Raw genomic sequence first — 14,712 nt, 5'->3', positions numbered from 1 at the left:
CCGACCCCATTAAGGGACAAGGGTGTAAGAGAATGGATGGATGGATGGAAGTGGACTGCAGGTATTTGCAGGGGTTTGGGATCACAACTGCCCAGTTTTGGAAATGCTTATAACTGCCTATGTTAGACGTCCAAAAACCCAAAATACCTTAGTATGCATTAGGTTCTAAAATTCTAGTGAAGTGATAAAGTTGTTTAGAAAAAGAGTCAGAAGAAATAGAAACTATATTTTATTTACAGCATCCAATAATATTTTTTGCATACCGACATCGTTAAAAGGTTTGACTGGAAATATTTCTGACTGTGCTTACAATTAAATCAGTCAAACTGGGACTTTTACGTGATGGGAGGGCTAACAAAAGGCAAATGGCAGTTGCAATATCAACAGAGCAAAGGGGCAGACAAAACATCAGAGTGCATGTAATGCAGACAGGCCTTTTTTATGCAATGATCCAGGTTTGAGATGCGTTTACACTCATTCTGAAAGTTTAGATTTTTTTCCCAAAAAGAAATAAATGCTCTAACCTTGTTTCTATTTACGCACTTTCGTTTTAATAGCTGCCTTAAATTCTATTAAATGGTGGCAAGGCAAAAAAAAAAACATCAAGTAAAATATAAATGTAAAGACGAAACATAAAGTATGGTTTTCGGTTACGCTAAATATCAGAAGCAGAAAATGTTAAAAAATAAATAAATACAATTAGATTTACAAACCGGTATTTTTTTAGCATGAAGTAGGTAAATTTGGTTCATAAATAATATGATTTCAACGACTAAAGTGTTATAATACTGCTTTGCTTCAGTTTAATATTAACATTTACAACGGTACCTGAAGGCATCACTTTCTCCAGCACGGCTGTCATGGCGCTGACGAGGCCGAGCACTTCTGCGGCGTCAAACTTTAATTTAGGCTCGATTTGGAATATCAGCTCTTATATTTACTCTCTAAAATCTTCATTCCCCGACGAGTGCGCACTTTGGTGAGTTACCCAACAACATGACTGCCCCGTTTAGTCATTCTGCGGACTGTTTGATTTTAGCTTGAACGTTGTGTCTAACCAAAAGGTCCGCGTAATTTAGCTAAAATACTTTTCTGCTGCCTGTTGGTGTTGAACTGGTGAAGTGCGGGATTTCACTTGGTTGATAAACAGCTTTACATGTACGCGTATTAAAATAACAAAACTCTGATAAAAATAAGAATCAACAGATTAAAGCAGAGTGCCACAGGTTTAGCTTTCGTGTAACTTATTTTGTTTGTTAGCTTTTCTTGGACACATCTGCAGATAGTTCCTAACTCGGAGCTGTACACAGTGCAGTTTAATCGGATGTTTCACATTTGAATATTGTCCCAGACTTTACATGGCTTATTGCTCTGTCCGTTGCTCACAYCAATCCATGCTGAATATTAGAAGACTTATTTGGTTCCTTCTGATTCCTCCTCTTATTATTGGAGCAAACTGATATTTTTCAGTATTCTTCCAGTGCCGGTGGTTGGTAAAAATCAGCTTAACTGAAAAAAATTCACAAACGGAGATCAAACATTGTCACAACTCGCATCTTCCAAGTAAGAGTTATTGTGGAAGGTGATTCTGTGGGCAGGAAGAATATCCAGTAGCAGTCAGTCTTGCAACAAATCTGAAGAGGCCTCTGACTACAGACACTGTTTCTGTATGAAAGTTTCATGACTGACATAACATGCTAACAGCTCAATACCCGGGCAGTGGAGATAATATTCCTCAGAAACATGTTTTAGATAACACCGTCAGCTAATCCATCTCATTTGCTTTTGCCATTCCTGTCATTCGGGTTATTATTGTGACTTGATATATTGTGCAACTCTATTTGCGTGGATCCCACTGAAAGATTTGTAGCGCTTCTGCAGCTGCAATGCGATTTGATATGTCAATACAAAATGCCTCCTTGTAGCTTTTATCTTTTTGTAACCATTAAGAAGATTCCATAAAACTCTTCAAAGCAATTGAAAAGTCCCAGAATTAAATAACTAGAAAAAACACATTACCAAGGGATCCATTACATGACTGCGTAATATAATCGGTTCAAATTAAACCACGCTATTTAGATGGGYAATCATGACTGCAACAAAATATCAAGAACACATCYGGCCTGCTGTCGTCTTATCTTACTGTTACATCTGTTAGGTTTGTGTTGGCCTTCCACAGATGAGAGATGGGATGAGGTGAGTGTGTTGGATTGCCTTTTTAAGGGCAGGAGAGGCTCAGCTGGGGAGGGCTGTAGGTTCATGTGTCTCCACTTGGATGGTTAYGTTGGACTCRGCAGCTGTCTTCACTCTCAATCCTGAATCAAGAAGCAGTGATGCAGAATGAGTTGATTGCTTTGCAGCTCCTTTTYTCCAGACAGGAGGGAGGTTGGGTGTAGGGTTGTAGTGGAATCTGAACACTTCCTAAGGAAGATGTTTGCACTAGTTTCTGTTTAGGTCAGGAGTGTCCAAGTCCAAAATAAGAGAATTGGTGAAAACAATGTACTCTTTTACTTCGAGTTCTAAATAGTAGTTATGAAAATCTAATGTTAATATTAGGGCTGGACCTGAACGAGAAACATGTTATAGTGACATCATTACTGAATATTCTGATGATTATATCAGCTATCCTACATTGTCCTGATTCTTTGCAATTCTTTGCAATTGGATCGTTGCAATTTCACAATTTTCTGTCAGCTTCAGCATCTCAACCTCTAAAAATCGACATATGGTGAGCGGCTTGTCCATCCATCTGGCCAATTAAATTGGCTTGCAGAAATGTATCCAACCAAATATTGCATCCATGTAATTTTATAAATTTTATACGGTTGCAATATTGAACTGTAAAAATGCCAGTTCAATATTGCAATCCAATGCTTAGCAATGTCACCCATTGCTTAGCTGGCAATGCCACCCACATTGCCAGCTAAGTAATGTGGGTGGCATCTACTAACTCACTCGCTCTTTGGTTTCCTAACAACCTGTTGTGTAACAGGTGCATCAATAATTTCAGGTTTTGCTTTTGTGCCTCTTCACTGCTTAAAAAATAAATAAAAATAAAAAAMCTATTTTGTGGAGTGAAGGGAGAAAATAAGTACAGCACTTCAAGAGGAAACTGTGGATAAAAGAAGAATGGTCACATCACTTGTTTGTCAGTATTTTACACAATTAAAACAAAACAAAACAACATAGTTACCCACATTGGGGAAAAAACGGTCTCTTCCAAATATTTCTAGACCAGACGAAAATATATTTGGTTGTAGTTGCAAAGTTATGCCAGCAGGGGGAAGACATGGTGCATAAACCCTCACATACACTGAGTCTGTTTTTGATTTACTGTGCACACATCCATCCACACAGCAGCTTCCATGTAAACACTCCACACACCCTCCCACCTCTCCGATGAATCAGACTCCTGAAGGACACAAAGTTCTAGGAAGCATTGTGCTTCTTATTTACATTTTCTAGAAAGGGCGATGTGGCAGGGATTGATGGGATTGTTTTGTGTACAAGTTTCAGAGCTGATTTAGATGTGTTSTGTACTTAATGTTGTACAACATCACACCCTGACAGACTGAAGTAAAATAGTAATTTTACCACATTCAGATTGTAGTTGGTGATGTTTTTAAGTTGTTCCTGGAGAAATTGTCAGTYAAGTTTATTTGTACGGCACATTTCAGCTACAAGGCAATTCAAAGTTCTTTACATTATAAAAATATAATTTACTAACCAATTATGAAACGCCAAAAAAATTACATTTTGTTAGATCATCAACCAAATATATACTGCTCAAAAAAATAAAGGGAACATTTAAACAACACAATATAACTCCAAGTAAATCAAACTTCTGTGAAATCAAACTGTCCACTTAGGAAGCAACACTGATTGACCCRACGAGGGTCCCCGTTGTCAATCAGTGTTGCTTCCTAAGTGGACAGTTTGATTTCACTGAAGTTTGATTTACTTGGAGTTATATTGTGTTGTTTAAGTGTTCCCTTTATTTTTTTGAGCAGTGTATATTGAATATGTTGATCAATGTTCCAGTTATTATGAATCAAGGATAACTTTATAAACAGTTAACCTTGATTTAAAGGAATTCAGTGTTTTGGATGTTTGTTCCAGATTACTGGAGCATAAAAACTGAATGCTGCTTTTACACGTTTGGTTCTGGTTCTGGGGATTCAAAATGGACCAGAACCAGAAAACCTGAGTGGTCTGGAAGGTTGATACAACAGCAGGAGATCTTTAATGTATTTTGGTGCTAAGCCATTCAGTGATTTATAAACTAGAATAAATGTTTTAAAGTCTATTCGCTGAGCTACAGGGAGCCAGTGTAAGGTCTTTGAACCTGGGGTGATGTCCTTTATCTTCCTAGTTTTTGGCAGAAGCCTTCATAACATTGTCCTCTGAGTAGATATTACCTTTTATCCTTTTGAAGAATATTAATATTTGGGTTTTTCCATTTATTTGTACCTCCTCTCTGGGTTACGGGGCTCTGTTTGCCCTCAGGAGAGAAGAATGATCCCTGCACAGATCTTTGGACTGGTGCATTGTTGAACCCTGGTGTGGAATGTGTACTGTCTTTCAGCCAGAGGTACGGTGGGCTTTACAACAAATCTCTGTAAGCAGACACTTGTGTATTTTAAGAAGTTATCTTCTCCTAAGATGACTCGGAGAAGGTCGTCATCAGTGGTTTTGTCCAAGTGATTCGACTAAGCTGAAATGTGAATGTGAAAATAAAATGTGTTTCTCATAAGGCTGATAGATTGAATTTCATGATTGTCAAATTAATTCTGGAGCGATGCTGTTATTCCTAGAAGAACCTGGTTGTAGGTTTTGTTTTCATATAAAACTGAAGCAGGTGATCGTGTTGCCTTACCTGTAAGTTCAGAGCAGATGTATGTTTTGCCAAGAGATTGGTGGAAATTCAAACAGGAAGCAACCCTACAGGTGGTGAGGAGGCCAAGGCTCTGCTGGCAATTCCCATGAAGACTCCTTACTCACTCTGAGTGACCGCAGAGACATACCAGAGGTTGTGGTGGGGGGTGTCTGACTGTTAGCGTCAGTTCCCTTGCCTGTTAGGTGTTCTCCCTAAAATCCAACCCCCACTCCCGTCTGGAAATGGATACTGTGGGCGTATTTATAGCTGCAGACCACAAGCGAGCTCTTTCTTAAACACGTCGAGGGAGCTGGTTGCATTCGTCAGAGTCGAACTGAGCTTCACTGTTGTGTTCTCTTGACTGTTTTACTTTTTGTAACCAGCCTGGAGGGGCTTATCAGGTAGGAGAACAAACTGCAAAAGCTTTTAACTATTGTTACTGTCACTACGGCTTTCATACTTTGTTTTTTGCCATTACATCAAGTTAACCGATGCCATTACATCGGTTAAAAATGCTTAACCGAAGTAATTTTTTTTCTTTGTAAAAATCTTTTTTTCCTCTTTGTAAGAATTCATACATTTCTTAATGAATAATTTTAAATGTAATATCATTTGATGAGAAATGTTTGACACAATCTATGAAGAAATGACTGCAATAATGATCCTTCCATTAATGTTAAAAGTGACATGCATCGCTTTTAATTTTTGGCTTTTAATAATGAAGGGGTGCAGTGGTGGGCAAGGTTTCGCTAACCCTAAAATATTAATCATAAACATTACTTTTGCTAACGCTAAACACCAAAAGTAAATTGCTATTGCTAAAGCACTAACTGCAATTTAAATAATATCTGTCCTTGAAAGATAAGATTGTATTTTGAAATGTAGCTTAAAAAACATRCAGGTTGGAAAGTGCAAATAAACTTATTCTGTTTCACAGTAGAATAGCTGAGTACGCTGATGGTAAGGTGTTAATTGTGTCTAGGATGTGAGGGGGCTATAGAAATGTTAGCTGCTGCTTTCCTGACCTCTAGACCTGTAATCATTCCTCACTAAAAATACAAAATCAAGCAAAAATGCTTCATTAATAGTACAGTTAATACTTTTACTAGTGACAAGTGTATGTAAACCAAGACTGTAAAAATAAAAGCCCTTCAACCACCACTCATCTTTGATTTGATCTGCAGTTTGAAACTTTTTGTTGTAATTTGAAAGCAACTGTTAAAATCCTTTTTGGTCTGGTAATTTTGTTTGGAATCTTGTTTTTATGGTTTARTTGTTAGATAAGGAAACATTCTGGAACTTAGCTGATAATGAGGTAGGAATTTGTAGCAGGATTACTGATAARCTCAGTTGATGCTTAACARGTATTTTTGATGTCTATTCCAGATGAAATCCTCCTTCTGAACTCAACCACCAGTGAGACACRGTGAGAGGAAAGATGGAGAAACCAGTTCTCCAGACGCAGCCGTCCACCTTACCTTTTTTTGACTCTTCGCACGCCTTCAACCTCCTGAGAGGAATCCATGAGCTACGAGCTGAGCGGAAGTTTTTCGACGTGACTTTATGTGCCGAGGGGCGGGAGTTCCACTGCCACCGCACGGTGTTGGCTGCTGCCAGCACCTACTTCCGTGCCATGTTCACCGGGACGTTGAGGGAGAGCGTAATGGACAGAGTGGTTCTACACGAGGTGTCTGCCGAGCTTYTAGGCTTACTGGTGGACTTCTGCTACACGGGTCGGGTCACGGTCACTCAGGACAACGTGGACCTCCTGCTGAAGACGGCTGATTTGTTCCAGTTCCCCTCGGTCAAAGAGGCCTGCTGTGCGTTTCTGGAGCAGCGTCTGGATGTCTCCAACTGYTTAGAGATACAAGACTTTGCAGAGGCTTACGCTTGCAGGGAGTTGGCGACTAGCGCACGCCGCTTCGTCCTCAAAAACATAATGGAGCTGGCGAAAGGGACAGACTTTGAGCGGTTGCCATGGAAGCGCCTACTAGAGTTCGTGTCCGACGACGAGCTTTGCGTGGATAAGGAGGAGACGGTCTACCAAATCGCAGTGCGGTGGGTAAAGGCTGATCTGCAGCGACGGCTGCACTACTGGCCCGAACTCCTCCAGCAGGTCCGCCTCCCGTTCGTCAGGCGGTTCTTCCTCCTGGCCCACGTGGAGAGTGACCCGCTTGTCTACCTGTCACCCACCTGCCTCCGCATGGTGAACGAAGCCCGCAGCTTCCAGTCCTGTGAATACGATCGTCACGACAGGCCGTGCCACCGCATGCGGCCTCGGCCCTCTACGGGATTGGCGGAAATCCTGGTGGTGGTCGGAGGCTGTGACCAGGACTGCGACGAACTGGTCACTGTGGACTGTTACAACCCTCAGACCGGACAGTGGCGCTACCTGGCTGAATTCCCTGACCACCTCGGAGGAGGTTACAGCATAGCAGCCCTCGGAAATGATATGTATGTCACAGGTAAGAAACCCAAACAAATCTTCAGCAGACAGCTCTGATCTAGCTCTGGTTGTGTTATGTTAACGGCTAATTTTCTTAACTGGGTAAATTAAGCAGATATTTCAGTTCTCAGTTGAATCCAATATCCCACATTTGATATTTGATAGATTCATGTATTTTGGTGTGCATTCACACCAGCCATGGTTAGTCTGCTTCAGTCAAACTCAAGTTTGTTTCCAGAGATTGTTTCACGCAAAAATGCAAATTCTGGTTCGCCTAAAAACCTGTCTGATTTCGATTGGAATGTAAATGCAGAGCGGACCAGAGATTGCTCCAAAAGCAGGAAGCGGAATAGCGCAGGGCATTCTGGGTAAATACAACCAAAAGCATTAATGGGAGAAATGGATCGTGGTCTTTTACCAAAGACAAAAGAGAATCCTACAACCACTCAAATCTGACTCCTCTCCATTTTTGTTTATATTTGGTGAAGAAGGAAGTTGCGTTCATTGTCTTCTTTATAGGTTTTTTTGTCTTTTCCTTTAACAATTTTTGGTGCAGCGCCACCACAAGAGAAGTTGGGGAACACGTTTCTAAAAAGTTTTGCTTCTTTTGAGACAGTGCATTGAAAATATAACAAATGTTGCAATTTTGGTCCCCAGTTGAACCAGACTGTCAGGTGATTTCTATTTCTGCTCCTTCATTTTTTCAAAAGGCCTCTAGAGAAAGAATATAAATAATCTACATCCTCTTTTAATATTCTCTGTGCCTGAGGAGGGCAAATGAGGCAATGCAGATGCTACCAGGACAGCTGTGCTATCCTTGTCATCGTTGTTATTAGCACTGGAATGGTGTTCTCTGTGTCGTATGTCTGATGCGACACAGAGAAGTTAACTGGATATTCAAGATGTGGTGTTAGATATTGTACTCCTGGCTCCTGAAGAGGACTTATGATGGTGCACTGATTTAGCAGCATTAGCTAATAACATCATTTATAGAAATAACAGCAACACATGATTGTGATGTACAGTGGTGCTCAAAATTTAACACTCTTCTGTTTTTGTGAGCTAAAACAATTACAAATTATTTCCCAGACTTAATTTTATGTGGATTCTGTGGAATCAGAGTGAAAAACCAATTTATTAAATGTAAATGTACTTTCTTCAGGCTCTTTTTTTAAATTTCAGATCTTCTTGGGTATACACCTACCATCTGCTGCAGAGAATCAGAAATAATCATATTTAGCTGACTGAATATGATTATTCTGATAGCAGTTATTTGTCATTACCAAGTACTGATATTACTATTTAAAGCCATTACATTTCCAAATTATTTGATGACTTATTTTCTGTCACATTGTATTTTTACAACACATTTTTGTCTGTTTTATATACATATAATTACACTCAATGAATCTATTCAACCTCGCCACATCAGTCACTTAAATACAGCTCATAAATGTAACTAACTGGTCATCTGAACTGGTTTAAATGGCCAGTCAAACATACTCACTGACTGTCAGAATAAAACTGAGATTTTTGAAGGTGGCAATAATAAATAGCTGCTGCTGAACTGGTTGAAAATGTTTTTAATGTTCAGAAAAGTATGGAAAAAAGATTAAAGATATATCTATATTGTGTATTAATGTCTGATACACAACATGCAGTTACTGTGGCATTTTAAGGAAATATATACTTTCTTCTGAATTTGAAGAAAATCCATTTTATTATTCTGGCATTAAGGAAGTAGGGATAATTTTAGTAAATCCTAACGGAAAAGAAGACGCTGTGGAAAAAAAAGTCTTTTAGAAGAGAAAATGATTTCAACTGTACAGAGGTGGACCAGATGAGTGATTTACAAACTTAACAAATTGAACATCTGCATATGTATATTATTATGTCTTAAGCACATTTTGAAATAAGGTTGATGAAGAATTTATTGCCTTTGTAGAGAAACACAATAAAGTCCATCTGTAGAACAGTTTCAGTAGCAGCTGACTATTGTGGCTTTGCTGCATTAAGTTAGTGGAGTCTATGTTTAGACTTGTGAATGTGGGAGAGTGGGGCGTTGAACAGATGTCTGTCGATCTCATTTGTTCAAGGAGAGATTATGCGTTTACATTTTGGTTTGTTTTAGTTTGTTCTTTGCAATGTCTCTAAGTTTATGATGTTATACTTGTTAAAGACCCCATACATGTAGACGGGTGTCTGCAAACTGAAGTCTTCTTAATGTCTGGATGTTATTTACTCTCTGAGTTCCCAACACTATTAATATAACTCTTATTGCATTATTTATTTAGATAAATCATAATTCAGCTCATATTCTTGTAGAGTTTATTTGCATAGCACAATTTAGTTCAAAAGTAATTTACACTAAGCCTGCAATAAGCAATTAATTAGTCGCATGATAAATTAAAATAAGGTCAATAATTTCCATTCTGATGGTTAATATTTTTTGAAGAGCAATTTTGTTTTCAGAGACATCATAATCCATTATATTTATGGTTTATTGTTTTTGGTAATTGTTTTACTTTGGATACTTGCTCTGTAAAATATGTTGATCAATGTTCCGTTTACTTACAAGTCGCTTTTTAACCTTGATTTAAAGGAAGTCTGTGTTTCAGCATTTTTGCAGTTTTCTGGAAGTTTGTTCCAGATTTTTGGTGCATGGAAGCTGAAAGCTGCTTCTCCGTGTTTCTCCAGGAGGTTCTGACGGCTCCCGCCTGTACGACGGCGTGTGGCGCTACAAGTCCAGTGTGAACGAGTGGACGGAGGTGTCGCCCATGCTGAAGGCCCGCGAGTACCACAGCTCGTGCGTGCTGAAAGGCCAGCTGTACGTGGTGGCGTCGGACAGCACCGAGCGCTACGACCAGGCTCTGGACTGCTGGGAGGCCTTGCCAGGCATGCTGCACCCCATGGACAACTGCTCCACGACGGCGTGCAACGGCCGCCTGTACGCCATAGGCTCTCTGACCGGTGAGGACACCATGGCCGTCCAGAGCTACGACGCCGAAACCAACCGCTGGACCATGGTCAACTGTGGACAGCTGCCTCCCTGGTCCTTCACTCCCAAAACAGTGACCCTCAATGGCCTCATTTACTTTGTTAGGTGAGGGATCTCTTACTGTATATTTTGTTACTAAGGTAACAATTTAGACAGGCTAGCCTTTAGTTAAATTATTTCACTCACAAATGGCTTTTGTTTTATGTTTTTTTAAGTGTAAATAAACAGCTCTAGCTATTTTTAAAGATTATTATAAAATGGCAACTTGCTCTTCTGTGACTTTAACTAATTTGCTTTTTGAACATCTCATCACTAGTATGGATAAAATCGTTAATCATGATGAATCGATTATTGAAGTAATTGTCAACTAATTTAGTCATGGAATAATCATTAACTGTAGTATTCAGACTAAAACATGTCATTTACCGAAAGAGCAATGCAGTCAGAGTAATTAAGTCACAACTGTACAAATTTTTTTTTTGTTTTTTTGCATTAAAAACATAAAAAAAAAACTTTACCTGTAAATCTGTTCACAAGTGGCAGTTTTAGCTTCACCTGTTTCAAATTCTGTAAAAAATATCCCTTAACTTTTTGCTTTTTTAATCCCATAATTGTCAACAGATCATCCTTACAGTGTATTGATGTTAACATAGTATGCTAGTGCATTTTAGGCAACAGAATGTTTATTGTTCAAAACATGAAGAAAACTACCTTAACGTACTAATTTGTTGTCAAAATTTAAAGAATGTGACATTTTTTGTTCATTCTGGCTTAATCTAACAGAAAAAACCTCAAATTTCCCTCTAATATTTCCACATAATTTGGGTGGTGACGTGTTTACGTTCAGAATGGCTGAATATTAATAACTAGAAGGATTTACCAGGATGAAACAGTCATCAGAGCTTCTGATACAGATGACGCAGCAGGTATTTGGCCAGTAACAGCCCGTCTCTATTTGCAGGGATGACTCGGCGGAGGTTGATGTTTACAATCCACAAAAGAACGAGTGGGACAAAATTAGCCCCATGAACCAGGTTTGTATTTCACATCAGATGCTTGTGTGCTGCCCTGCTTTAATAATAGTCTTCTGTGACCTCCAGTGTTGTACAGTAAACAGGTTGGAGACACAGAACAGGACAAGATCAATATAAACAAGCAGGAATTGATGCTCCCTGTGCTGCAGTTTGTCTCCAATGGATTTATTGTCCAAACGCAGCAGAAGTTGTAGAAACACTGAAGAAAAGCAAACTTTCCAACACATCGGTACACAAAAATAAAGATCCCCGAATTTTTCAGGTCCACGTCGGAGGCAGCGTGGCAGTCCTGGGCGGTAAGCTGTTCGTATCCGGCGGTTACGACAACACGTTCGAGCTGTCGGACGTCGTGGAGGCGTACGACCCGACGAACCGCTCCTGGACGGCGGCCGGACGGCTCCCCCAGCGGACCTTCTGGCACGGCAGCGTCAGCATCTTCCGCCAGTTCATGCCGCTGGTGGCCAGCTCGTTTGAACCCACCGACACACCCGAGTCCAACGCCATACACCTCCACCGGCACCAGCGCCATCAAGCGCTCCACAACCTCAACAACAATCTGAACCAGAACCAGGATGTAAACCCAGCGCATTGACGCGGGTCATACATGCCTGCCGTGTTCTCTCTTTGCAAAAATACTAAATCTTACCAAGTATTTTGAGTTTAGTTTCTAGTGCAAATATAATAAAACAAAACTAAGTTACAAGTAGCCTTTCAGCAAGATATGACTTTTAAGTTAATTTCTTAGTATTGATGAGAGAAATAATAGTATGTTTTCATCCATATTAAAGAATTGTTGATTTAGCTCTTATTCAAATTAGATTATACTTTAATAATCCCAAAGGGAAATAAATGTAACTCGTATAAATTCAAAATTCTTTATATCTTGCTGAAAAGTTACTTCCAAGTTAGTTTAGTCTAATTTTAAGTATACTAAGGTATTTGCACTGAAAACGAAACTAAAAAGATGTTTCGTAAGATTTTGCTTTTGCGGTGTTCAGTTTACCTCATTGCTGCAAGAATTGGTGGGAAATCTCRATTGGGAATGATGTAATGGTTTGGTATTGATGAGGTATGATATGCTGCTGCTCTATAGATTTATTTGCTTTAAAGTAGATTTTGAACCCTGCTACATCTTGGCTCAGAGAGAATGAAGGGATATGAACTGCAACAGCAGAAGGATGGCGGTGAAAACGGTTAAAAGCACTTTAACTTTTAACAATCATTCACAATAAGCTCCAAATAATTTTGAACATTTTTGTTGTGAAAGTGCTGAAAGACCATGGTGTGTGTACTATCACACTCTGAGGTACCTGGATTTTTCTTTCCTTTGTTGTTGACTCTTGCATGAGAGAAGACTGCATATAGTTTAAATGCATCATAATCCATATTATTTTCCTTGTTTTTTAATTTACATATGGTCATAACAGTGTGCATCTGCTAGGGAAATAGATCGAGATTTACAGCATTAGTGTCATTTGATGTACAGAAAAGGTTTGAAATGTTTGGGCAACATCCAACCTAGATTTAGTTTTACCCATTGTTCAAAACAACTTCATTTCTGTTGATGCATGGGGTTTCTGGAGATTTTCGGCCCTCTTGTGGACTTTCCTGGTCACTACATGGGGTCACAGACAGAATTTGTTTTTGCCATCTAATATTTTTTACTCTTCTGTATATTGATAGACAACTTTGGGTTTTAGATAACAAGATAGCTGTTTGTATGCCTTGATGAAAGGGTGAAACACTAGTAAAGATACAGATTGGACTTTTTATTTTCTTTTATTTTCTTTTATTTTTTACTTTGACCTGCAGATACGTTTTCACTGCAGTTCCCAAGCATTCAAGATCACAACTGCATAGAGTCACATGAAAGCAATGCCCTATGTGATATTTGGTGTTTTTTAACTGATGGTTATGTCTGCAGTGTGAAGCAGAAGTTTGGGCAAATGAGATTATAGCAACAAGACATGGACGTGAGGAAAATATCGGTTCTCAAATATTGCAAGTTGTTTCCTGTTAAGTCTGATTGTAGTTTTTACCTCAACAGAAAATGAAGGACTTGCAAGAATATCTCCATTGATGCATCAATCAGATTTTATTAAAATCCAAATGTACTGAAAGAAGTTGCTTTCAATTTTGATGCATAAGAAAAACTTATTATGCATCATTTTTCTTGAGAAATTTCAAGTAAAAATGTGCTAATTTTGATCTGTGGCCAACTGAAGCATCACGATGCACAAGTCTGGCCTGTCCTGGACATCTCATGCTCCAACACATCCATGTGCATTTTAGGATTGATTGTTTTTTCTTTTACATTCAGATGCATTTCCATTTACAGCTCAAAAGCTTGAACTCGTGTTGTTAGAAAGATCTGGGGACTTTGTGGGTGGGGCTGTATTGTGGTTGATGCAGGATTTTGAGGATTGCTGCTGATTCAGTTTTGTTTTAAATGCAGTTCTAAATTAGCAGTATATTTCTACATGCAAGTTAAAGTTAGGTCATAAATTTACTGTTAAATGTTTACATTCCCTAACTTCTCAAGTTTCACAACAGACTTGCATTTCTTCTGTTTAGTGTGAGAAATGAAGAGTTGAGTTCTGGTCTGAAGGACTCCAGCTTGCAGTGTTGAGTTTTTATTTAGTTGGTCTGACTCTAGTTTCTTAGTTGCACATCAGTCGTTCAATGATCCAGTTGAAATGTGCATGAAGAACTTTCCTAAACCAAATATATATATTTATAATTCTCTTGTTTCTGTGCGTATTTATGCATCTAGCTATGTTGTGCTGGCTTGTAATGTTTCCAGCAACATTGACTGGAAGTGCAAAAAAATCTCAGCTTGAAAAAATGTTTTTGCTTTAAAGTATGTAGTTTTTGAAGTGTTTTAGTGTTGTAAAAGCAGTTTTTTCTTAGTTCTCATACAGTTTTGTGAAGTTGAACCAGTGTTGTAAATAAAGCATATTTTAAAGATATATTGTGTGTGTTTTGATTACTCGTAAAATTCTAATTTACATTACGATAAATATCTGTTCTGTTCTGTAGAAACCTCTTGGGTTTTAACGGACCAGTTGGATTTATACAGAGAATTTCTCACATGTAGATTATTTACTCTTTAGGTGGCCTACTAAGGAAGTTTGTTGTGGATTTTTAAGGGGTATCAGAGTAAAGGGAGCTGTACACAAACACACTTTTAATTTTATTTTGAAAAAAAAATACCTTAAATCATCTTCCTTCCCCGTCACAATTATGTTTCTCTTTGCATTGAGCTATCACACAATAATATTGAAATTGAATCAATGCAATAAAATGAGTTGTATGTATTTTTCCTTTAGATGGAAAACACGTGTTCATAAGCAAAAAA

The 14,712-nt window shown here is 38.7% G+C and overlaps 1 protein-coding gene across 2 annotated transcripts; it reads left to right on the top strand.

Annotated features, from left to right (window-relative positions):
• The first annotated feature begins 823 nt into the window (after nt 1-823).
• klhl21 (kelch-like family member 21) lies at nt 824-14,323 on the top strand. Of its 2 annotated transcripts, none has more exons than XM_008414539.2 (5): nt 824-979; nt 6,263-7,341; nt 10,020-10,425; nt 11,282-11,354; nt 11,617-14,323. In XM_008414539.2, exons 2-5 carry the CDS (start codon nt 6,315-6,317, stop codon nt 11,944-11,946), a joined length of 1,836 nt encoding a protein of 611 aa, XP_008412761.1. In that variant the 5' UTR covers nt 824-979; nt 6,263-6,314; the 3' UTR covers nt 11,947-14,323. The 2 variants fall into 2 exon arrangements, with proteins under 2 accessions (XP_008412761.1, XP_008412760.1); XM_008414538.2 differs by lacking the exon at nt 824-979 and adding an exon at nt 4,771-5,277.
• The last annotated feature ends 389 nt before the right edge of the window (nt 14,324-14,712 follow it).

This window comes from Poecilia reticulata, linkage group LG7, assembly GCF_000633615.1.
Source record: "Poecilia reticulata strain Guanapo linkage group LG7, Guppy_female_1.0+MT, whole genome shotgun sequence".
In the NCBI taxonomy this organism is placed as follows: domain Eukaryota; kingdom Metazoa; phylum Chordata; class Actinopteri; order Cyprinodontiformes; family Poeciliidae; genus Poecilia; species Poecilia reticulata.
This window is presented reverse-complemented; position numbering and strand designations above follow the sequence as displayed.